At 51.8% G+C, this 25623-nt stretch overlaps 1 protein-coding gene across 6 annotated transcripts in view; it reads left to right on the plus strand.

The window, feature by feature from the left end:
• The first annotated feature begins 1080 nt into the window (after window positions 1-1080).
• Window positions 1081-25623, plus strand: part of LOC125706359 (tight junction protein ZO-1-like) — a 76886-nt gene continuing 52343 nt past the window's right edge. For all 6 annotated transcript variants that reach the window (XM_048973031.1, XM_048973030.1, XM_048973026.1 and 3 more), the window contains exons 1-2: window positions 1081-1430; window positions 6963-7101. In XM_048973031.1, coding sequence (XP_048828988.1) covers window positions 1336-1430; window positions 6963-7101 — 234 coding nt within the window. In that variant the 5' untranslated portion in view covers window positions 1081-1335. The remainder of the gene's footprint in view (window positions 1431-6962; window positions 7102-25623) is intronic.

Raw genomic sequence — 25623 nt, forward strand, 5'->3', positions numbered from 1 at the left:
ACAAGCGTGCATTATGGGGGCTGGAGTGCAAAAGTACGAAGAGCTGCATGTCCATTATGTGAGCGAATACGCAAACACGCAGCCCGCATGTCTCTGGGTATGCCTGCATGTTTCAGTCAGCTTACTGTTCCTCTGATGCAACCACATCGATCACTGATAAGTAGGACCAAGACTGGGTTGTTTTACAGAACGGCTGTTTTCATTGCCCATGGTTCAACGTTGCAGTGGGATTTCGCTCCATACTTTTCATGGCTGCTGTAGACTGCAGGAAAACAGCAGTATTCATGTAGCTGTTTTGTAACTCTTTTTAAGAACATATACATATTTCCTATGTGTCTGTCTTTACCAGGATTCCAAAACTGCACAAGTCAATTCATTATTTCTTCCAACGAGTCTGACTTTTGACACTATATCATATTATATCAATTCTTCAAGACTCATATAGAGTCACCCCAAGTATTAACGTTCGAACTTCGTATTATGGAAAATGGATGCAGAAAATGGGTGTGAAAACCTGTATATGGCCTGACGGGGCAGTGGAACACCGGCAAACGCCACTGAGAAGCCCCTCTCTGAATTTCATTTGATCGTGGTCAGGTCTGGCTGGGGGGCCTTGGCTGTCAGTAGGGTTGCTCCTGTAGCCAGCAGGGTTGTTGACGGCGTATACTGCTGGACGACCCAAACTTTGTGTCCTCTGCTATGGATCTTACAATCACTCTCATTAACTCGTTGCAAGCATAGGTTCTGATGCATTCCCAGTACCTGTACACTGGTTCGGACCATTTATAGCAAAACATTTATTGAATTGAATCAATGTGTGCGGCTTCCTAACAGCTGATGTTTTCATGTAAAACACCAAATCTGACAGTTTTAAGAAGATTTCTACTGAGTGCTATACCCTCCTTCTGTCTAATTCCCTCGCTCCCTCCCTCTCTCTGGTCTCCCCCTCTCCCTCTCTCTCTCTCCCTCTCTTTTTATCCCTCCCTTGCCTTACACACGGACGTTTGGGTGCTGCGGCGTTCGGTGAGAGTTTCTTGTTTTGGGGGGGGGGGGGTTACAAAAGTGCCGTGACCGGGGGGGGGGAGCTGGAGAGACCGAGCGATGCTCCGGTCCTGACCGAAAGCGAGCGGATTAGCCGTCTATTCGGAGCGCTGATGGGATCGGAGGGTCACCGCAGACATGGGCAGCGGCAGCGCTGAGCTCCTTGGGGAGCTCCTTCTCCGTCGCCTCCTCGGCGCTGGAAATGGCGTTGGGATGCGGGCGGACGCCTGGCTGTAGACATTGCGCGATCGCCGATGCCGGTTCGTGGTGCGCGGATTCGCGGTACGACTCAAAATGAAATATCAGAAATACATCACTGTCATGCAGTTGGCCCTGGGAGTGACTGCGATCAACAAGGAGCACTGCCTTCCCCCTAGGAGGAAAATGTGGTGAGTAGGACCGTCGGCGGGGATGCGGATGCCGAACGGTGACGGAGCGGAGGGTGCGGGCGGCCGGCCGGCGGTGGGACGGCCGTAGCGGTGCCTCCGGACGAGTGGGCGGAGGGGGTGGGGGTGGCTCGGCCATTATGCTTAGGCTCGCTCCGCAGCTAGCCTGTTAGCTTTGCCCCGCTTGGGAAAGGGGGGGGGGGGCTCTCTCTTCGTGACACGCTTGGCTTGGGAGAGATGGAGCCCCCGGGCCGGCTAGAGCTCCGCGGCGCTGCGGTCTGCGTTCGGCTGGTGGCAAGGAGGACGCGGCGCAGTACGGGTCTGTCACGGTGCCTGTGTTTATGTATGTGTATGTATGTGTGTGTTTATGTGTGTGTGTGTTTTGAGGTGTATTGTGGGGTCTAACAGTGTGTGTCCACTCTGAGCCGCAACTGATACTGTGTTTTAAGAGGCGATATCGCACCATAACAGTTGTGAATCCGCTCCAGTGCAGTTTTAACAAGATCTTAGGGTGAAGCCACAAAATTCAGAGTATGAAAAAGTTGGTACTGTTAGCTGCCAGGCTAAGGGGCAGCCTAACCTTCTGGTATTATTTAACTGTTTCTCTTACATATGTATCAGTGTCCAAACGCCATAAGATGACTGGCCATCGTGGCTAATACACCCTGACTGTAATATGGATGGAGAATGATAACGGAGCCGTTACTGTTGCAGTGGCAGATTAGTCAGCCCCCGGAGGATGGGAGCCTTCACACAGTGCTCTTTATCTCTTCCAGTTGTGCATCTCCTGCACATAGTCCGCACAGACATGTTTCCGCATGCGTTGTATTTCTGCATATAGTCCGCACAGTCCTCATGTTTCTGCATGCGTTGTATCTCTGCATATAGTCCACACAGTCCTCATGTTTCCACATGCGCCGTTTCACTGCATATAATCCGTACAGTCCTCATGTTTCCGCATGCGCCGTATCGTTGCCTATAGTTCACACCGTCCTCATGTTTCCACATGCGCCGTTTTACTGCATTTAGTCCGCACAGTCCTCATGTTTCTGCATGCGCCGTATCGCTGCCTATGGTCCATGCAGTCCTCATGTTTCCGCATGCGGCATATTGCTGCATATAGTCCACACAGTCCACATGTTTCTGCCTGTGCTGTATCGCTGCCTATAGTCCACACAGTCCTCATGTTTATGCATGCGCCGTTTCACTGCATTTAGTCCGCACAGTCCTCATGTTTCTGCATGCGCCGTATTGCTGCCTATAGTCCATGCAGTCCTCATGTTTTCGCATGCAGCATATCGCTGCATATAGTCCACAAAGTCCACATGTTTCTGCATGTGCCGCAGCAGTGCATATAGTCCACACAGTCCACATGTTTCCGCATGCAGCATATTGCTGCATATAGTCCACACAGTCCACATGTTTCTGCATGCGCTGTATCGCTGCATTTATTCCACTTAGTTTTCATGGTTCTGCATGTGCCGTATCACTGCATTTAGTCCACTCAGTCCTTCATGTTTCTGCATGTGCCGTATCACTGCATTTAGTCCACTCGGTTCTCATGTTTCTGCTTGGGCCGTATCGCTGCATGTAGTCCGCACAGTCCACATGTTTCTTGGTGTCTTACTTGTTCACACTGCTAAATCTTGGTGGCCTAGAGGATGCACGAGCGCGAGCTGAACCCCGTTCCGGTAGGCTCTTGACCTCCGGAGACTCATCCTGGTGGTAACCTAAGCGATCAGCAAAGACGGGTGGGCTCCGGGGACACGGTGCGGGCGAGTGGGATGGTGGTCGTGTCAGATGTCATGGGAGTGGGCAGACGCCTGTGAAGCCGGTGGTGGGGAGGCGTCTTCCTCCCATGTTTCAGGTTGCGCATGTTTATCTTGTTCTCATCGATAATTTATGACAGATAATCCAGTTAAACTTGTTTACATCAGGGGGGGGCGGGATGCCCTGGGATAGACCACAGAATGCTGCCTCAGCACAGTCGAGGGGTGCTGGCTCATTCGGGGCTGGGTATCACCTCAGCCAAAAGGTTTGATCCATGGGGGGGGGACACTGAAATGGGGCAGGCTCACCTCCAGTGTTGGCTTAGGCTATGTGTGGAAGGTAGATATGAGTGACGTTCACTAATGCTGCTGCGCTGTCTGTTCTGCTCATGGTGTTAACAGTGTTGTGGGGTAGGTGCATTTTCCCATAATGCAACCTGAGGGGATGCCAGTGAGTTTAAATGATGCCTCTTTGGCTGTTTTTATAACCAGGCCCGATCTGATTCCTAGATTACTGGTCTTCGTCACGGCAGCCCATCCTTGTGCTGTCACGCTTGAGGTCAGTGTCATTGGCGAGTAATAAGCCTGTCTATATGCATTTCAGACAACGGTTAGTCCATAACTCAAAAGCTGGTCTCTTTTCAGAGAAACCGATATATATAGGCCTGTATATTGGCGTAGTTTAGACATATGCATAGTCTCACTCTGCTGGCTGTCGAGTTGCATCCCGTTGGTGTGAGTTTCTGGATCGAACAGACTCCACTGTTCTTTAGGCACATATCCAATCCTCCGGTTCTTCATCCTGGAGCGCCATGCTACAGCGGGCGCTGTTTCCGTCAAACAGCATCCATGGAAACGATGAGATTCCTTACTGGCAAGATCTACCAGGGCCACATCGGTGACGTCAAAGACACAAGGGTCAGAATGAAGGATCCGTAGAGGACTTTCCTCAGCTTACTGTGTGAATTCATCTGTGGGACACATTGGCAGATGCCAGACCATATAGATTAGGCTGCGGTATGCTGAGGAGCTGAGCAGACGTCAGATTCAGGCAAGTTCTTAACTGTCTATGGCTTCACAATGGAGTTGCGTACCTATCACTTCATATCAGAGGTGTCTTTCTGCCTTTTCTACTCCCAGCTGAATTCCAGGCTGGGGTAATACCTCTGATCACTGTGACAAATGGACGTTGAGCTTCAGTGGTGAAATGTAGCCATTCTTCTCCGGCATTCACCCTATCGCCATCTCGGAGAGAGATGGATGCAACAGCTACCAAAAATCATCACCGCCCTGTATTCCAATTGATTTTTCATCCTGTGGATATTGCGCTCATCATTCACTCGCTTCAGCCCTCCAGAGAACACCTTGTTGGAGCTCATTGCAAGAATAATTACTGCGAGACTTCTTCACCCATAAGGGAGCACGAGCAGCGCATTACGCATCTCCTGTAGGCTTTCTGGAAAGAGCTGGTATCCACATCATCATTTGGGATAAAGACGTGCACTTCTGCTTACCGCGGTTGCTTAGCAGATCTATGTGTTTGTCCAGCGTGGCCTGTTTAGCTTTCAGTCGTTCACTTACGGGCATTTACACATGAGCATATTTACTGAGCTAATTGAAGCATCCCTTGGCCGTAGCTCACCTGTCGTGGACGGCCACCGCCTGTCCAGATGCTGAGCAGATGTTCTGATGCCTGCAGCTTCTATCCAGAAACTTTCTATCCTATCCTGCTTGACTTAGTCGGTGCAAGGGGCTGGTGTTTCTTTGGGTTGATAAACTTTAACCGTTTAATAGTAAAAATGCACCCCCCTCCGTTCCACTGTGGCCAAAACCTTCCGTTAAGTGTTTCAGTGTTTGTGTACAACATCTCTGCTTGGTACCGGATTTTGTGGTTTGTTTGGAGGGCAGTGACAGTAATGCGATACGTGTCTACACAGATAATCTGTCTGTTCGATCCGTCTGTCAGATCTGTCTAACCTGCCCTAATGAGCTCCTCTCTTTGTGGGGGTGGGAATACCCCTGTCTCTCCGGGGAATCCTACCTTAATGGCTTCGTTTGGATTCGGTTTCATTCACCACAACACTGTAATCGAATCCATGGCAGTACCGATAGCTGCGGCTGCTCTTTGGGAATGCCCTAAACTGGGCCATCCCAGGTCAGGGAAGCCTTGGGGCCGTGGGGGCCTGTCCTCCCCCCGGACCCCCATGCAGTGCACGCAGCACCGCTGTCACATCCGGCCGCTGCTCCGGGCAGGAAGATCACGGAGCGATGAACACAGCGTGCTCTGGACTGCCCCTGCCGGCCTCGCCCAATCAGGAGCAAGGCAGGTCCGGACTCCAGGGACGTTCTGTCATGAGGTGTGACATTGTAGAGGGGTGGCAGTGGGTGACGTGAAGCTTCTCCTGGCGTGTTTGCAAAAAGCCCCCAGCGGACTGGCCCTGCTGCAGTGGTCTTAGCTTAGCTTGGTCTAATCTGGAGATGCATGCATCGTACATACTGGGATGTATTGCTGCAGTTCATATATAATTTTAGATAACTTGCTTTATATTTCATAAATATTGGGATATATTGCTTTATATATTGTAGGTATTGTTTTATATTTTATATGTTGCTTTGTATTATTGCTATCAGTTGTCCTTGACCAATGACATGTTCTTTTATCGTTCTGGCCTAGAGATTGTTTCATGCATCATTCCTTCTGGACGCTATGTTAAAGTGGCGTACTCAACTGCCCCGCGTTGCACTCTCATATGCAGAGTGTGCTTGACACTGCAATCGCTATTACTGCTGTAAGTGAGTCAGTTACGCGGTGCCTCTGAAAGCGGACCTTTCCTCGTGTGCAGTGGCCCTCGTGCCCTGAGAAATCGAGATAAAACTCCGGCTGGCAGGAGGTTGGATCTTTTGGGCTCAGAGCTGCTGACCGCGTTACTCCTCTGCAGTGAAGGAGAGCCTCTCACCCTGTTAGATTCATTTCCTTCGCCTGGAAAGGCCGCTGTGTCTCAAGGTGTCCTGGTAATTCTTCATTTTTGCTTTTTAAGGAAATGATGTCATAAGGGAATGATGTAATATGAAAATGATGTAATAAGGTAATGATGTAATTACTTTGGGGCATGATGGTGATCTATGGACCTCCCTCTTTCATTCATTGCCAGTGTTTGTCTTTGCACCGATGTATTATCTGTGTGTTCCAATGCGCCTTACGTGTGCCTCACTCACCGCTCGCCTCTTTGACAGGCACCATTTGCACATTGGTGCTTGAGGACCTGGTCACGCTCTGTTGGAGTTGAGATGAATTTGTGTTTGCCACAGTAGATCACTGCTGGAGGTGCTCAGGCTGAGCTGCCTTACTGACCCCGTGGGGCAAATCTAGCCTGACGTTTAACACGGTGTTCCATGCGACATGCTGGGATATGGAGCCAATGCTCACCTCCGGGGAGTGGGAGTGAGTGACCTTCGCAGCCTTTATGTGAGAGGCTGTATGGGGGAGATTCCTAGAGCTTAACATGAGGGCCAAGTCAAACATGGAACATGGTGCCTGGAACACGGGAGGCCAGTGGTGATGATCCCACTTGGATCTCTGAGACGCAGCACCTCAGCCCTCGTGCAGAGGGACGTGTCTCGTAGGTTTCTGGGTGACTTTGGACTGGAGGTTTTTTGCTAAGTAGGAGGACATTTGAAGGAAGTGGTAGGATAAGGCGACCATTTGATGCAGTTAATTTCTGTCAGTGTGATGGTTGTTCAGCCTGGCTTCTCCTCCCCGGCCCAGGGTGACCCCCAACTTGGAGACCTCCAGCACCGGTGCCTCCTCGGTGAGTGGTGGCCAGGGCAGGCCCTCACTGCGCAGGATCAAAGGCAGGATTCACCGGAGCAAGAGCCTGGATAGCATGGACCTGCTGGACTGCAATGTGAGTCACTCTGTGTGTGTAGGTGTGTGTGTGTGAGTGTCAGTCTTGTAAGAGTGCCCGCGTCTACCGCTGAACGAACGACAGTCCCCCCCTGCCCCCCCCACTTATCCTCTGCTTGTCTTGGACACCTGTCCCTCTGGGTGATGTGGAGCTGGTCTGTGTGTGGGGGGGTCACTGTCCACAGGAGTCAGCTGCTTCGCCGTGGTTTACCGGGATCTTCAGCGGTGATATTCGGCTGCCATGCAGTCACGTGTCGACCCTCCCGCCGAATCTGGCATGTTTAACGCTCAGCTGAGCTTCACATCGATCCCGGTCACAAAGCGTCTCGGCCCGTTGGCCGCCCAGTTTGCCAAAGGTAGCGCGACTGATTGATGGTTGATTCGGCATCCCCATCTCCATTGAACAGTTCACAGACCCCCATCCCCCGTCGATATTGGCCTGCCTCTGGATTCGCGATGAGGTCTGATCCCCGCTGAGCCAGATCAATGTGGAGACCCAAGCCGATTCAGTTTGCTGGCTAATTGGATTAGCTTTGAACCTAGATTTTCCAGTGACCATCTACAGCCCATTTATAAATTACACATTCTTCGGGGGGGTTGCTAACGGGGGAGGTGTTTCGCAGGTGAACACGGCGGTCTGCCACTGCAAATGGTGCTGTGTTCTGTCTTTGGGTGACGTCCTGGATTGTACACAAGAGCTGTGTCATTCCCTCGTACTTCAGTCCTATTTCATCTTGGCAAGTGAAGACTGACTGTGTGTGTGTGGATTATGTTTATATTTCATTGTGGGGACCGAATGTCCCCCACAATGTGATAAAAACCTGTTATTTTGATATTGTGGGGATAATTTTTCAGGTCAGTGTGTGTGTCTGTGTGTATATGTGTGTCTGTGTGTGTGTGTGTGTGTCTATGTGTGTATCTGTGTGTGTGTGCATGCGAGTTCAGTTGTTTGCATCAGCTGGCTAAAGTAGTGTTTTTATTTAACCCCTTTCAAGGATAGAACAGGGGTCTATGATACTGGGGGTCTGTGTATGGGGGGGATGAATGAAACCAAATTAAATATTGGGTTCCTTGGTTCCTATGCCCCTGCCCTTAGAACCCAAACTGAAGATTGACTGAAAACTGAAGGTTTTTGGGAAGTTAAGAGTTTGAGTTTTACTAAATTTAGACAGTATGCAGTTCAGATACTGTCACGTGACAGACTGGCTTGGGGCCAGATGGCGAGCAGATTGACAGAGGCACAGCGATGGGACTGAGCAGTTATTTGGGGACAGCCCTGAGGAAAGCTTTAGAAAGCGGGGGGATGGGGGGTGAATGAGAAGGAAATGAGAGGCCAGGCCACTCGGGGGGAGAAGCCCATGGTCGCTGATAGGAGACGCACATGAGGCACTGTGTCAGACTGTGCTGCAGTGTGATGAGCTCTGTGGCACCACACAGTTATGGTAACCCTATGGTGTGTCCGCCCCCACCCCCCACAGTTACTGGGAACGTCAAACTAATAAATGAGAAGCAGCAGATTGTGCCTGAGCTGGAATCAGGTTGTTCACATAAGCTGAGACATTTGTAGTATTTATAATGCATTGAAGTACTGATTCATTTAGTAGGCTGAGGGAATCAGCTGGACGGGGCTTCCCAGGACCTGAGATCCTCACCCAGTGAGTTAGAAAACACGGCACAAGCCCTTAGATGTGCTTGTTTGGACGCTCGGTTAAATCGAGCATACCTGAACGGCTTCCTTAACCTCGGGGGATCGGGGGATGTCCCGCGCTGGGGGTGGCATGTTAGAATGCTGTATCCTAGTTGCTGACATCCACTCAAGCAGCCGGGGTCGGGGTGGGGGGGGGTACTCATTTATGCATGCAAGCAATCTCAGTACAAAGACATTATTTTCTCCGGTTATTGTTTCTCTGGGGGGGGGGCACCTCTCCCCCCCCCCCTTACAGAGCAGCGATGGAGGCTGGACCAGCTGGAGAAGCAGCCAGAGGCTGGGTGTAGGCACAGCAGGTTGTGTATGTGGGGGTGAGGAGTAGCCCCTCCTGCTCTTATTTAATGTACGTATATATTTATGCAGACGCAGGTTTTCCTGCGGTATAATATTGGGTGTGAGGCAGAGGGACCCCAGCTCTGGTCCTCGGTCACTCACATGCATAGAGCTCCTCCCCCACATGCATTTGCACGTTAAACCAGGCACGCCACTCCCGCGCTCTGTAGCACTGTCGGTGCAGGCAGCCTCTTGCGGTACATTTCCTGCCTCCTCAGCCATTCTCCTAAGTGCTGAGGAAAATGCTCCACTGCAGAAGCGGGTGCAGAGTGAGCTGGGGAAGGAGGAGTGTCAGCGTGTGGGTAGGGGGCGCTGTGCGGCGCTGATCGGCCACGTGATGCAGGAGCAGCACCTTCACTCTGCCGCCTCGCATCTTGAGGAATGCTATTGGTCTGAGCTTCTCTCTGACGCAGGAGAGTGGCGTGGACAGCGGGAGGTGCGGCTCGGTCCGCCCCCACCATGAGCGTGAAAACCTCCCCCCCAGAGTGGTGTGCTCCCTCCCCCCCCCCCAGCATATCGCCAGAGTAAGCATTTTCCCAGTGCTTAGTATTCTGTTGAGGAGGCGGGGCTAGCGGAGAGGAGCGAGACTGCAGCTGATTAGAAAGCCGTAAAGGGTGATCCATTCCCAGCACCCTCAGCGGGGGCGGGGGCGGGGGGAGGGGGGGGCAGTGGGGCATATGTGCAGCGGGCAGCGGCTGAAGGAGCGACAGCCCCCGTATGTGTGCATGCTGTGTGTGCCGGAGCCTGACCGCGCTATGAGGGCTACAGCTCCGTTCCTTTCGTATCGCTGGTGTCCTGATAGCAGATCTTAAGGTCTCAGCAGGAGTGTGACAGTTCCTGGAATCAGTGGCAGTGAATTCTGGACGCCAGTGCTCTGACTGTGTCCTTCTGTGTAAATGGCTTTCCTTGCTGCTGTATAATCGGGGAGCTTTCAATGAGAAGACCCTTCTGCACTCTCATTAGCGGGGCCGCCCCCCATGTAGCGATGCGAATGCGAGCCCATCGATCCCGCGCGCGTGGCGGGCCCATGTTTGTGTGCACCGCAGTGTCTCACTGTGGGGTTCTCATCCAGGTATCGATCTGTCATGGTGCTCCCTGTGCAGGTCAGCATTTCCCTGAGCAGAGGTGGGGGGGTGGTTGGCGTTTGCCTGAAGAATGGCTGATCTGGGGTCAGGCCATCGATCAGCAGCAGCGCTCTGCACAGCCCGCACTGGGGGCCCTTTGTTCTGCAGCTGATAGCGGTCCTTCCGAGACGAAAGCACCGCCTTCTTCGTCTCACCTCTCGCAGTCTCTATGTTCCTTTCTGGCATCTTATGCTGGCTTGGGACTGATGCCTGCCTTCACGTTTTCGGCAATAGTTGAGCCCAAATAATTTTGTACAGTTAAGCAATTCAGAAGCAAGAGAGATGCTACAACTGATCTGTGCGGAAGTGTCATTTATTTTTCTAATATGCGTCCAAATTGGCACAAAACCCAAATTTCTTCCCCTGGTTTTAGGGGTTTTCTTTCTTTCTTTAACGCCTTTTGGTAAAAATTAATCACTTTTTACATTATTTAAGGCTTTATCTTCTTCTAAACAGGACGGGCCCTTGAGATGTCCAGAATAAATAGATTCAGAAAAAAACCCAGTAAGGGAAGGATTTATGATTTTCCCACCAGTTTCCATGGCAACAATGTTTTTTTTTTTTTTTGTCTCTGCCGGCACGTGATGGGGTAGGATAGGGTCTGTGTGTGTTTGTGGGTGTGTCATCACCGCTGTGTGTAGAGCGCTGTATCGCGGCCATGCGAGCTGGGCTGCCTGGAGGTCGCAGGAAGCCACCCGGACCGTGCCTGTGTGGGTGACCGACACTCGCAGCACAACCCCGCTTCCCACAGACTGGTGACAGCAAAGCAGGCGCGTCAGCAGCAAAGTTACTTCCTGTCTTTATGCACTGGAAACTGCTGTCTCTGCGTGGAAGTCAGAGTCCTGAAATACAGAACGGGGAGTTCCGTAGCTGGGAGAGCGCGAGAGAGAGCTCTTTTCCTTTAGTGGGTCAGAACCGCGTGGTCCCTGGGCTCATGTGGAGCCTGGCGGCTGAGCTCTGCTGTAAAGGACGATGAGAATGATGTGTGCCTGCAGTCCTGTAGAGGGCAGGGTTTTATAACGCAAAGGCAGAGTGGCTTGGGCACCGGCCATCGGCGAATACGCTATCATTCACGCAGGGAAAGCGCAGTTACCTTATCGCGTCTGTTATCGCAGTGTGGATGATTTCTGGTCAAATCTCACCGTGCTACAAACGCGGCCAGTTAAATCTGGCCCTGACATGTGTCCCGCTTACTGCCGCCCCTGAGTCCAAGGCCCGTCCGCTCTCCCGCCAGGCCCACCGGCGCCCCCTGCAGGCCTCTGCCCTAACCGCTCAGGACAGGGCAACTTCCGGGCGATTTCATTTCCTGTGAATGCCGTTTCCTCCCCGTGGCCTCGGGGGCCATGTCGCTCGCAGATGGAGATGAACATGAGCGATGGAACGAATCTGTCGGTGGGGGCTGGTACTGGAGCGGGAGCCTGTACACTGCAGAGGGGGTGTGATTTCAGTAGCACAAGGTACACTGACTAAGGCAGATGACCCAATTAGGAGGGGGCACGTAAGCACACTCACTGCTCCCCACGCCCCCCCATGGGGGCCCCCATATGGTGATTAATGAGGTTTGCTAGCAGTTATGCTACCCGCCTTTAATGAATCTTCGTCATCTTCATCTTATTTCACCATCTCCATTATTTCCCCTCCGGAACTGATGAATTATAGACACCATGATAGAAAGTGTCATACACTGTAGTGTGTGGCGAAGATTTAGGCACTTTAATTCTTAAAATGAATAAACAAATAAAGTGCCCATGAATCGCTTTTCTGGTTATCAGTAAATAACAGAGCTGCAGTGTTTAGTAGCACTGTGCACTGCTCCGGACAGGCAGTAGGAAGGATGCTTTTAGCATTTACAGTTTCCTTCTGACAGTTTTATTGACCTTCATGCTACCTTTTAATTTCCCTCGTAAATAAATAATGCAAGCTCTCATTGAGGTTTAGCGGATCTCAATTGCCCACAAGAGTCTTATTTTCCCCCGTACCCACGGAGTCCTGGATGGAGTCCCCCATCTCCCCGTGTTCCTGAGGGGGCTTTAGTAATGCCATTGACTGATGGATGGAACCTTCCTGTCAGCTGCCCCCCCCACCTCTGCCTGTGGGCAAGATGGCCGCTGCCTGATAGGAGGCTTTGGTCGGTTGCATTGCTGGCGCCCCCCAGCTGCTTTACGAGGTGTGACATGGCTGCAAACTGCCGGCACCGTGGCATTGTAATGCAGTCCTTCTGACTGTACTTCATGTGGCAGTGCCATGCAGTCCTTCTCACTGTACTTCTGTGGCAGTGCACTGCAATCTTTTCACCGTATTTCCTGTGGCACTGCGCTGCAATCCTTCTCATTGTACTTACCATGGCAGTGCACTGCGATCCGTCTCAGTGTAGTTCTGTGGCAGTGCACTGCAGTCATCTCACTATACTTCCGGTGGCAGTGCAGGGCAGTCCCTCTCATTGTACTTCCCGTGGCAGTGCACTGCAATCTTTTAGCTGTACTTCCTGTAGCAGTGCACTGCAGTCTTTCTCACTGTACTCCCTGTGGCAGTGCACTGCAGTTCTTCTCGCTGTACTTTCTGTGGCAGCACACTGCAGTCCTTCTCACTGTACTTCCCGTGGCAGTGCACTGCAATCTTTTAGCTGTACTTCCTGTAGCAGTGCACTGCAGTCTTTCTCACTGTACTCCCTGTGGCAGTGCACTGCAGTTCTTCTCGTTGTACTTACTGTGGCAGCACACTGCAGTCCTTCTCACCGTACTTCCTGGTTCGGCCGTCACCACATGGCCGTCTGCCACGTTTTCCCCCACCTGCAGGATCTCTTTTCCCAAAGTCCTGAAGCTTTTCCAGCTTCTCCCTGCAAACTTCGATGTGGATGCCACACAAACATGGCCTTAGTTGCTTGAACTGAAGTGGTCTGTGTTCAGCCGGTGGAGTCTGTCCGGGCCTGAGGATGCTGAGTGGGGGGAAATGACGCAGGATCGAGTGACATTGACACGCTGAGCCGAACTCCACGTGATTGTGCCTAATGACCCTTCCCGAGTCTTATCTACCGTTAATGCATTAGAGAATTAATTAGCCTCCTTTTGTAGTTTGTGATCACTCGCATATACACTTAGTGGCTTGTGGGATTCATGCTTTATTAAAACTATGTCCCATAAAAGTAAACAAAATGCCTTACACTGATAAACCAATGACAGGGACTGTGCTGACCTGGCTCCGTCCACTGGCCGACATTCTCTATTTGCATCCTCCAGTCTGATTCTGGATTCAAGTGAGTTTGTTGTTATTTAGTGCCTTTCCCTTATTATTATATAGCGCCTTTCCCTTATTATTATTATTATATAGCGCCTTTCCCTTATTATTATATAGCGCCTTCTTCAAAGAGCCCAACAGAGAATTACATGAGGGGGACAATCATTGAACTCAATAATAAAATCCAGAAGAAGACACAGGAGAGGAAAAAAATCCTCTGAAGGTCAAAGTCAGGTGGCTGCCCCCTGTGAGTGGCTTGTGTGTGATTCTGTCTTCTGTCACCCATCCTCTGGCGTCTCTCTCTCTCACTCAGTGGGTCACCTCTCCCCTTTCATCCTCCCGCAGTCCGGTCCTCAGACCTTTATCATCAGTATCTCTGCTTGTGATCATCTCTGTCTGTGGGGGTGCAGGATACTGACGTAAAGAGTGTGGGTCAGCTCACATGCTGTGCAGCGAAATGTGCCCCAGGTTTGTCCTCTGCTCCCCACGTTGGCCTCCCCCTGGCCAGTTCTGACTAATCGCTGCTAGGATCTATCAGGGTATAGGTATCAGGCGATAGATTTCCTGCCGGATCCTTGCAGCGCTGCAGCGTGCCTGACGTGGTGTGGAACCGGCTCCTGCTGCCTTTCTTCAGACTACTGCAGAGTTTTATGGATTTTCATTATTTTTTTTGTGCGTGTGCAAACAACGGCTGGTAATTCAACCTGGTAGGAGTTTGCCGGACTCATCTGCAGAAGCGCGAGGGCGTTGTGACAGTGTGTGCTGTGGATGGCAATGTGTGACCCCAGTGATGTGTGACCCCAGTGATGTGTGACCCCAGTGATGTTTGGCTCCGGTGTTGTGGGCCCTGGTGACCTTTGGCCCCAGTGATTCATGGCCCTGGCAATGTGGGCCCCAGTGACCTTTGGTCTGGTGATACGTGACCCTGGCGATGCAGATCCTGGGGACCTTTGGCCCCGGTAATTCGTGGTGAAGCAGATCCTGGGGACCTTTGGCCCCGGTAATTCCTGGTGAAGCAGGCCCTTTGTTCTGGTGATGTGGGCCTGATTGACTTTTGGTCCCAGTGATACATGGCCTTGGCGATGCGGGCCCGGTGACCTTTGACCCCAGTGATGTGTCGCTATGGCGATGTGGGCCCCGGTGATCTTTAGCCCCGGTGTTGCGTGGCCAGGGTACTTGTGGACCTCATGTGGAGGATGCCCAGTGTCAGATCTTATGGACTGGATGTCCAAGTTTGGATCAGAACAGTCCAGCTAACGGAGGCATTTCATTAATCAGTCCTAGCTGAGCGTGGCTGACAGGGAAGCCACACTTTCATTGATCATGAATCGGCACATTTCATGCCCTGAAGATTTTACATTTTGGGAACCCTAACTAAGATAAGCTTTTAGAAGATGGATGGATGGATGGATGGAGCATTTCACATGGGCAGCCTTTAATACTCCTTGAAACACTGCTTCGAGTGTATGCTTCATTCTGTTCTTTTGATAGCTAGTCATTACTGCTTGATGTACTCAGTGTGGCATTTTGTGTTTGCAATGATTTCATTTTGTTTCATTTTTGGTGTGACTTCATTCGCACCACACTATCCCGTGGGCACAGGTTAGCAGAAAGGTCATTCTCACAAACCAGCTGTGAAGCATATCTCTGATGATTTGGCTTACTTCAGTATAGAACCTTCTACATTACAGAGCCTTTAAAATTATAGCAGAGAAAATTTCTGTCACTGAAACATTTGTGAGGGCTGAAAATGTTTAGATTAATTTTAACACGTTACCTACAGAAAATCTCACTAACATAATGCGTCAAATTACCAAGGCACAGGACTGTTTTGGGAATATCCTTCTTGTCACGTTTCATTAGGAATAGTTAGACTTAACAGCACGAATGATTCTTGCATTCTCCTTGCAGGTACAGTTGTTTCCTAACAGAAAAACATGTTACATTAAAGAAATAAATGACAACATCCATATTCTTTGCCGACTTTATGAAAACATTCTCTCATTCTACATTTCGGATCAATTTAAAGAATTACGCTGTGACTTTTTATTCTTGTCCTCTGAACAGCAAACATAGACATAATTAGTATGAACAGCAAATGGCTGTGTTCCATACATCACAAAAAAAAGAGAAAGTTATGTAATTTAGTATTACTGTTACTGTTAGTATTACTGTATTACTGCTTTGTGGAAAAACACTGGATTTATTTCCGGAAATTTGCGGAGCCGAAGGTCATTTCTGTTTCTGGTCAGCGTAGGAGACCCAGGCGGCCCGCAGGTCGGCCCAGGTATTGGAGCGGCAGCCCGATGCTGTTCTCGCATCTCGGGGCTCGTGGCTGGAGAGAGTGGCATGAATGAATGACGGCATGACAGCGAGGAGCCACCCCGCTAGTGCCCCCGCAGTGTGCTGATGTGACCTTTAGGGGGAGCAAGAACCACAGGTCTGGCATAGTGCTATGACAATGCAGGAAGGACTGACCTGCTGGGGGGGGGGGTGCATTCTGCCTTCTGTGTGTCCCTTAATACAGTCTTAATGCTTTCATGATTTTAGGATGCTCATTTGTTTAATTGCTGTTTTCCTTTTGTTGATACCCAGCTTAAAATTCTCCTGACATGTGAAAAACAGTCATTATCTGACAAGTTTGTTCGTGTCTGTCGAACACATCATGTTCAAAATGCCGGTTCTTGTGTGTCAGATACAGACCTGAGGAGCAAAGGTGTGATTACAGCTCTCAGTGTAAATTATATTTCCAACACCAGTTTATTTTACGATGTCAAACTGCAGCCTGTTTCTAGTAATGAGTGGTTTTCCTTGGATTGAAATAAAAGTTCTGCTTGAGTGTGAAATGTGAAAAAACTGGTAGGAATCTGAATAGGGAGGGATGTGTTTAATGTGTTTGTCATTCTGCCCTTGCACTGCAGTGACTTCCCTATTAACTGTCTTATGAAGCTATGTAAACATGCCTATCTGGTCCATAGGAAGCAGATCAGGTTTTACATGCTGAACATCAGATGAGTAACTTTCCTTGTAGTTTTTCACATGCAATGACAGTATTACTAAAAACTTTTTGTGTAATGAGTTCCAGCATCTGTATGAGCCTCGGTCTGTGTGTCTGTATGAGCCTCGGTTTGTGTGTCTGTATGAGCCTCGGTCTGTGAGCCTGTATGAGCCTCGGTCTGTGTGTCTGTATGAGCCTCGGTCTGTGTGCCTGTATGAGCCTCGGTCTGTGTGCCTGTAGGAGCCTCGGTCTGTGTGTCTGTATGAGCCTCGGTCTGTATGAGCCTCGGTCTGTATGAGCCTCGGTCTGTGTGCCTGTATGAGCCTCGGTCGGTGTATCTGTATGAGCCTCGGTCTGTGTGCCTGTATGAGCCTCGGTCTGTATGAGCCTCGGTCTGTGTGTCTGTATGAGCCTCGGTCTGTGTGTCTGTATGAGCCTCGGTCTGTGTACCTTTATGAGCCTCGGTCTGTGTGTCTGTATGAGCCTCGGTCTGTGTGCCTGTATGAGCCTCGGTCTGTGTGTCTGTATGAACCTCGGTCTGTGTGCCTGTATGAGCCTCGGTCTGTGTGCCTGTATGAGCCTCGGTCTGTGTGTCTGTATGAGCCTCGGTCTGTATCAGCCTCAGTCTGTGTACCTTTATGAGCCTCGATCTGTGTGTCTGTATGAGCCTTGGTCTGTGTATCTGTATGAGCCTCGGTCTGTGTGTCTGTATGAGCCTCGGTCTGTATGAGCCTCGGTCTGTGTGTCTGTATGAGCCTCGGTCTGTGTGCCTGTATGAGCCTCGGTCTGTGTGCCTATATGAGCCTCGGTCTGTGTGTCTGTATGAGCCTCGGTCTGTATGAGCCTCAGTCTGTGTACCTTTATGAGCCTCGGTCTGTGTGTCTGTATCAGCCTCGGTCTGTGTGCCTGTATGAGCCTCGGTCTGTGTGTCTGTATGAGCCTCGGTCTGTGTGTCTGTATGAGCCTCGGTCTGTGTGTCTGTATGAACCTCGGTCTGTGTGCCTGTATGAGCCTCGGTCTGTGTGTCTGTATGAGCCTCGGTCTGTGTGTCTGTATGAGCCTCGGTCTGTATGAGCCTTAGTCTGTATGAGCCTCAGTCTGTGTACCTTTATGAGCCTCGATCTGTGTGTCTGTATGAGCCTCGGTCTGTGAGCCTGTATGAGCCTCGGTCTGTGTGTCTGTATGAGCCACGGTCTGTATGAGCCTCGGTATGTGTGTCTGTATGAGCCTCGGTCTGTATGAGCCTTGGTCTGTGTATTTGTATGAGCCTCGGTCTGTGTGTCCGTATGAGCCTCGGTCTGTATGAGCCTCGGTCTGTGTGTCTGTACGAGCCTCGGTCTGTGTGTCTGTATGAGCCTCGGTCTGTATGAGCCTCGGTCTGTGAGCCTGTATGAGCCTCGGTCTGTGTGTCTGTATGAGCCTTGGTCTGTGTATCTGTATGAGCCTCGGTCTGTGTGTCTGTATGAGCCTCGGTCTGTATGAGCCTCGGTCTGTGTGTCTGTATGAGCCTCGGTCTGTGTGCCTGTATGAGCCTCGGTCTGTGTGCCTATATGAGCCTCGGTCTGTGTGTCTGTATGAGCCTCGGTCTGTATGAGCCTCAGTCTGTGTACCTTTATGAGCCTCGGTCTGTGTGTCTGTATCAGCCTCGGTCTGTGTGCCTGTATGAGCCTCGGTCTGTGTGTCTGTATGAGCCTCGGTCTGTGTGTCTGTATGAGCCTCGGTCTGTGTGTCTGTATGAACCTCGGTCTGTGTGCCTGTATGAGCCTCGGTCTGTGTGTCTGTATGAGCCTCGGTCTGTGTGTCTGTATGAGCCTCGGTCTGTATGAGCCTTAGTCTGTATGAGCCTCAGTCTGTGTACCTTTATGAGCCTCGATCTGTGTGTCTGTATGAGCCTCGGTCTGTGAGCCTGTATGAGCCTCGGTCTGTGTGTCTGTATGAGCCACGGTCTGTATGAGCCTCGGTATGTGTGTCTGTATGAGCCTCGGTCTGTATGAGCCTTGGTCTGTGTATTTGTATGAGCCTCGGTCTGTGTGTCCGTATGAGCCTCGGTCTGTATGAGCCTCGGTCTGTGTGTCTGTACGAGCCTCGGTCTGTGTGTCTGTATGAGCCTCGGTCTGTATGAGCCTCGGTCTGTGAGCCTGTATGAGCCTCGGTCTGTGTGTCTGTATGAGCCTCGGTCTGTATGAGCCTCGGTCTGTGTGTCTGTATAAGCTTCGGTCTGTATGAGCCTCGGCCTGTGTGCCTGTATGAGCCTCGGTCTGTATGAGCCTCGGTCTGTGTGTCTGTATGAGCCTCGGTCTGTGTGCCTGTATGAGCCTCGGTCTGTGTGCCTGTATGAGCCTCGGTCTGTGTGTCTGTATGAGCCTCGGTCTGTATGAGCCTCGGTCTGTGTGCCTGTATGAGCCTCGGTCTGTGTGCCTGTATGAGCCTCGGTCTGTGTGTCTGTATGAGCCTCGGTCTGTATGAGCCTCGGTCTGTGTGCCTGTATGAGCCTCGGTCTGTGTGCCTGTATGAGCCTCGGTCTGTGTGCCTGTATGAGCCTCGGTCTGTGTGTCTGTATGAGCCTCGGTCTGTATGAGCCTCAGTCTGTGTACCTTTATGAGCCTCGATCTGTGTGTCTGTATGAGCCTTGGTCTGTGTATCTGTATGAGCCTCGGTCTGTGAGCCTGTATGAGCCTCGGTCTGTGTGTCTGTATGAGCCTTAGTCTGTATGAGCCTCAGTCTGTGTACCTTTATGAGCCTCGATCTGTGTGTCTGTATGAACCTCGGTCTGTGAGCCTGTATGAGCCTCGGTCTGTGTGTCTGTATGAGCCACGGTCTGTATGAGCCTCGGTATGTGTGTCTGTATGAGCCTCGGTCTGTATGAGCCTTGGTCTGTGTATTTGTATGAGCCTCGGTCTGTGTGTCCGTATGAGCCTCGGTCTGTATGAGCCTCGGTCTGTGTGTCTGTACGAGCCTCGGTCTGTGTGTCTGTATGAGCCTCGGTCTGTATGAGCCTCGGTCTGTGAGCCTGTATGAGCCTCGGTCTGTGTGTCTGTATGAGCCTCGGTCTGTATGAGCCTCGGTCTGTGTGTCTGTATAAGCTTCGGTCTGTATGAGCCTCGGCCTGTGTGCCTGTATGAGCCTCGGTCTGTATGAGCCTCGGTCTGTGTGTCTGTATGAGCCTCGGTCTGTGTGCCTGTATGAGCCTCGGTCTGTGTGCCTGTATGAGCCTCGGTCTGTGTGCCTGTATGAGCCTCGGTCTGTGTGTCTGTATGAGCCTCGGTCTGTATGAGCCTCGGTCTGTGTGCCTGTATGAGCCTCGGTCTGTGTGCCTGTATGAGCCTCGGTCTGTGTGTCTGTATGAGCCTCGGTCTGTATGAGCCTCGGTCTGTGTGTCTGTATGAGCCTCGGTCTGTGTGCCTGTATGAGCCTCGGTCTGTGTGCCTGTATGAGCCTCGGTCTGTGTGTCTGTATGAGCCTCGGTCTGTATGAGCCTCAGTCTGTGTACCTTTATGAGCCTCGATCTGTGTGTCTGTATGAGCCTTGGTCTGTGTATCTGTATGAGCCTCGGTCTGTGAGCCTGTATGAGCCTCGGTCTGTGTGTCTGTATGAGCCTTAGTCTGTATGAGCCTCAGTCTGTGTACCTTTATGAGCCTCGATCTGTGTGTCTGTATGAGCCTCGGTCTGTGAGCCTGTATGAGCCTCGGTCTGTGTGTCTGTATGAGCCACGGTCTGTATGAGCCTCGGTCTGTGTGTCTGTATGAGCCTCGGTCTGTATGAGCCTTGGTCTGTGTATTTGTATGAGCCTCGGTCTGTGTGTCCGTATGAGCCTCGGTCTGTATGAGCCTCGGTCTGTGTGTCTGTACGAGCCTCGGTCTGTGTGTCTGTATGAGCCTCGGTCTGTATGAGCCTCGGTCTGTGAGCCTGTATGAGCCTCGGTCTGTGTGTCTGTATGAGCCTCGGTCTGTATGAGCCTCGGTCTGTGTGTCTGTATAAGCTTCGGTCTGTATGAGCCTCGGCCTGTGTGCCTGTATGAGCCTCGGTCTGTATGAGCCTCGGTCTGTGTGCCTGTATGAGCCTCGGTCTGTGTGCCTGTATGAGCCTCGGTCTGTGTGTCTGTATGAGCCTCGGTCTGTATGAGCCTCGGTCTGTGTGCCTGTATGAGCCTCGGTCTGTGTGCCTGTATGAGCCTCGGTCTGTGTGTCTGTATGAGCCTCGGTCTGTATGAGCCTCGGTCTGTGTGCCTGTATGAGCCTCGGTCTGTGTGCCTGTATGAGCCTCGGTCTGTGTGCCTGTATGAGCCTCGGTCTGTGTGTCTGTATGAGCCTCGGTCTGTATGAGCCTCAGTCTGTGTACCTTTATGAGCCTCGATCTGTGTGTCTGTATGAGCCTTGGTCTGTGTATCTGTATGAGCCTCGGTCTGTGAGCCTGTATGAGCCTCGGTCTGTGTGTCTGTATGAGCCTCGGTCTGTATGAGCCTCGGTCTGTGTGTCTGTATGAGCCTCAGTCTGTGTGCCTGTATGAGCCTCGGTCTGTGTGTCTGTATGAGCCTCGGTCTGTATGAGCCTCGGTCTGTGTGTCTGTATGAGCCTCGGTCTGTATGAGCCTCGGTCTGTGTGTCTGTATAAGCTTCGGTCTGTATGAGCCTCGGTCTGTGTGTCTGTATGAGCCTCGGTCTGTGTGTCTGTATAAGCTTCGGTCTGTATGAGCCTCGGCCTGTGTGCCTGTATGAGCCTCGGTCTGTATGAGCCTCGGTCTGTGTGCCTGTATGAGCCTCGGTCTGTGTGCCTGTATGAGCCTCGGTCTGTGTGTCTGTATGAGCCTCGGTCTGTATGAGCCTCGGTCTGTGTGCCTGTATGAGCCTCGGTCTGTGTGCCTGTATGAGCCTCGGTCTGTGTGTCTGTATGAGCCTCGGTCTGTGTGCCTGTATGAGCCTCGGTCTGTGTGTCTGTATGAGCCTCGGTCTGTATGAGCCTCGGTCTATGTGCCTGTATGAGCCTCGGTCTGTGTGCCTGTATGAGCCTCGGTCTGTGTGTCTGTATGAGCCTCGGTCTGTATGAGCCTCGGTCTGTGTGCCTGTATGAGCCTCGGTCTGTGTGCCTGTATGAGTCTCGGTCTGTGTGTCTGTATGAGCCTCGGTCTGTGTGCCTGTATGAGCCTCGGTCTGTGTGTCTGTATGAGCCTCGGTCTGTGTGTCTGTATGAGCCTCGGTCTGTGTACCTTTATGAGCCTCGGTCTGTGTGTCTGTATCAGCCTCAGTCTGTGTGCCTGTATGAGCCTCGGTCTGTGTGTCTGTATGAGCCTCGGTCTGTGTGTCTGTATGAGCCTCGGTCTGTGTGTCTGTATGAACCTCGGTCTGTGTGCCTGTATGAGCCTCGGTTTGTGTGTCTGTATGAGCCTCGGTCTGTGTGTCTGTATGAGCCTCGGTCTGTATGAGCCTTGGTCTGTATGAGCCTCAGTCTGTGAGCCTGTATGAGCCTCGGTCTGTGTGTCTGTATGAGCCACGGTCTGTATGAACCTCGGTCTGTGTGCCTGTATGAGCCTCGGTCTGTGTGTCTGTATGAGCCTCGGTCTGTGTGCCTGTATGAGCCTCGGTCTGTATGAACCTCGGTCTGTGTTCCTGTATGAGCCTCGGTCTGTGTGTCTGTATGAGCCTCGGTCTGTGTGTCTGTATGAGCCTCGGTCTGTATGAGCCTCGGTCTATGTGCCTGTATGAGCCTCGGTCTGTGTGCCTGTATGAGCCTCGGTCTGTGTGTCTGTATGAGCCTCGGTCTGTATGAGCCTCGGTCTGTGTGCCTGTATGAGCCTCGGTCTGTGTGCCTGTATGAGTCTCGGTCTGTGTGTCTGTATGAGCCTCGGTCTGTGTGCCTGTATGAGCCTCGGTCTGTGTGTCTGTATGAGCCTCGGTCTGTGTGTCTGTATGAGCCTCGGTCTGTGTACCTTTATGAGCCTCGGTCTGTGTGTCTGTATCAGCCTCAGTCTGTGTGCCTGTATGAGCCTTGGTCTGTGTGTCTGTATGAGCCTCGGTCTGTGTGTCTGTATGAGCCTCGGTCTGTGTGTCTGTATGAACCTCGGTCTGTGTGCCTGTATGAGCCTCGGTTTGTGTGTCTGTATGAGCCTCGGTCTGTATGAGCCTTGGTCTGTATGAGCCTCAGTCTGTGAGCCTGTATGAGCCTCGGTCTGTGTGTCTGTATGAGCCACGGTCTGTATGAACCTCGGTCTGTGTGCCTGTATGAGCCTCGGTCTGTGTGTCTGTATGAGCCTCGGTCTGTGTGCCTGTATGAGCCTCGGTCTGTATGAACCTCGGTCTGTGTTCCTGTATGAGCCTCGGTCTGTGTGTCTGTATGAGCCTCGGTCTGTGTGTCTGTATGAGCCTCGGTCTGTGTGCCTGCATGAGCCTCGGTCTGTATGAGCCTCGGTCTGTGTGCCTCTATGAGCCTCGGTCTGTGTACCTGTATGAGCCTCGGTCTGTATGAGCCTCGGTCTGTGTGCCTGTTTGAGCCTCGGTCTGTATGAGCCTCGGTCTGTGTGCCTGTTTGAGCCTCGGTCTGTATGAGTCTCGGTCTGTGTGCCTGTATGAGCCTCGGTCTGTGTGACTGTATGAGCCTCGGTCTGTGTGCCTGTATGAGCCTCGGTCTGTGTACCTGTATGAGCCTCGGTCTGTATGAGCCTCGGTCTGTGTGCCTGTATGAGCCTCGGTCTGTGTGCCTGTATGAGCCTCGGTCTGTATGAGCCTTGGTCTGTGTGCCTGTATGAGCCTCGGTCTGTGTGCCTGTATGAGCCTCGGTCTGTATGAGCCTCGGTCTGTGTGCCTGTATGAGCCTCGGTCTGTGTGCCTGTATGAGCCTCGGTCTGTGTGCCTGTATGAACCTCGGTCTGTATGAACCTCGGTCTGTGTGCCTGTATGAGCCTCGGTCTGTGTGTCTGTATGGGCCTCGGTCTGTGTGCCTGTATGAGCCTCGGTCTATGTGTCTGTATGAGCCTCGGTCTGTGTGCCTGCATGAGCCTCGGTCTGTATGAGCCTCGGTCTGTATGAGCCTTGGTCTGTGTGCCTGTATGAGCCTCGGTCTGTGTGCCTGTATGAGCCTCGGTCTGTATGAGCCTCGGTCTGTGAGCCTGTATGAGCCTCGGTCTGTGTGCCTGTATGAGCCTCGGTCTGTGTGCCTGTATGATCCTCGGTCTGTATGAACCTCGGTCTGTGTGCCTGTATGAGCCTCGGTCTGTGTGTCTGTATGGGCCTCGGTTTGTGTGCTTGTATGAGCCTCGGTATATGTGTCTGCCTGCTTCTGCACAAACAGTCCATTGGTTCATCAGTCCCATCAGATGCCACTGCACCATTCTCTCTGCATCCCCTCTGTGTAATTTGGCTTAAAGGGGCTTTTTGGGGAGGGTCTTTTTATGCTGAGGTCATCAGCTTCTCCCCCCGAATGGGGAGCTGCCAGACTGGCCTGCAGCAGTAACCCTCTCTCTGCGAGCATCAGGATTGCTAAAGCAGCAATACCTTATCGCTGGGGATTAGGGCCCCGCGCAAGGCATTATCATCAAGGGCTGGCTGCCGCCATGTAGCAGAACGGCCACTGGCGAGTTCTCATACTGGGAGCACAGGGGTGGGGAGAGGGCCAGGCAGGCCACTGCCATGGGCACTGGGTGCTGGGGGCCATGAAACAGGGCAGGTACAGGGGCTACAGGCCAGGGGTCTCCAGAATCTGTTAAGTGTGGATGTATGTGTGTGACACCAGATGTCCCCACAATGTGATTAAAAACCTGTTATTTTGACATTGTGGGGACAATTTTTTCGGTCTGCAGAAGGGGAAATGAATTTTATCAAAATCTATGACTTCAGTCAAAAAACTGAAAATGCCAGTAGTCTTGTATTATGTTAGGTTACCTATGGTTAAGGTTAGGGCTGGGTAGGGGTTAAGGCTGTTATGTTGGGATTGGGGATTTTCCATTGGAAATGAATGGACAGTCACAATAAAGATATGAGTACAGGTCTATGTGTGTGTGATTGTATGTGTGTGTGATTGTATGTGTGTGTGATTGTGTGTGTGTGTGTGTGTCTGTGTGATCCAGCCTGGGATCCCCGTCACCCTGATTCCCCCAATGACCCCTCCAGTCCACATGACACCTGCAGCCTTGTCTGACATATGGCCGTCGCTGTCCTTTGCCACGTCCCATATTATTTCCCCCATGTTTGTTTCAGTAAATTGCATTTTGCGCACATCTGTTCCTTAATTGGACGCTAATCCTGTTTGGTTTATGGACTCATGTTCGTTTCCTGCTCAGTGCCATCAGGACACCGAGCGCCTCGGCGGGAGACTCGCCCTCTTTGCACTCTCGCAGCTTTTAGGGGCCACTTCTTTGTTCCGGAAAGCACCGGGACTCTTCTGCTAATACTTATTTAATTACCAGTTTAGCCTCTTCATTATGCTGCAGTGCTCTGCGTCAGCCGTCAACACGGGACAAACCAATGCGCTTGGTGGAGTGGGAGAGTCAGACAGACAGAAATATTATATAAATGCCCCCCGGCCCATGAGGGCTTTCTTGGTTCCTGACGGAGCTGCCCGTAGCACCTCCTCTCTCTCTGCTTGGGGGTTATAGTGCCTGCCCCCCAGCCGGGAGAATTCTGTTTGAGTAGCGTCTGCAGTGTGCACCCCTCTGCGGAAGGAGCACGGCAACTGCACTCTAACCTGCTGACTGGACGCTTCCCCCCTGCACACACCGCCCCCTGGTGGGAAGGTGGAGGTGTGCGGCAAAGGGGCCCAGCGGCTTCGCCAGCTCATCGCGACCTCGGTCTTCTGATGTCGGCCATGTGGCTAAACCAAATAATGCAGCTTTAGGCTTTCCGGTCAGCCATTTCCTATGTTCTGTGTCTGTTGTCCTGCACACGTCGGAGTTCAAGGACGTGGTGAGCGACGCCGCGTGTATCGGGCAGAAGGATCGCAGGGGTCAGCCTGGTCTCCATTCCTGCGCTCGACTTCCCGCCTAGGCTCATCGGTCATCGCATTTTTTGCAGTTTCCCGTTGGAAGATCACACCTCATACGTGGAACGTCCTGCTGTGTTGTGCAGAAATCACACACCTATGGGAGATGGCCACATGCTCACGTGTCCTTGCACCTCTTCACGCGTGTGCGGAACCTTAA

This window comes from Brienomyrus brachyistius, chromosome 13 (assembly GCF_023856365.1).
Source record: "Brienomyrus brachyistius isolate T26 chromosome 13, BBRACH_0.4, whole genome shotgun sequence".
NCBI lineage: Eukaryota > Metazoa > Chordata > Actinopteri > Osteoglossiformes > Mormyridae > Brienomyrus > Brienomyrus brachyistius.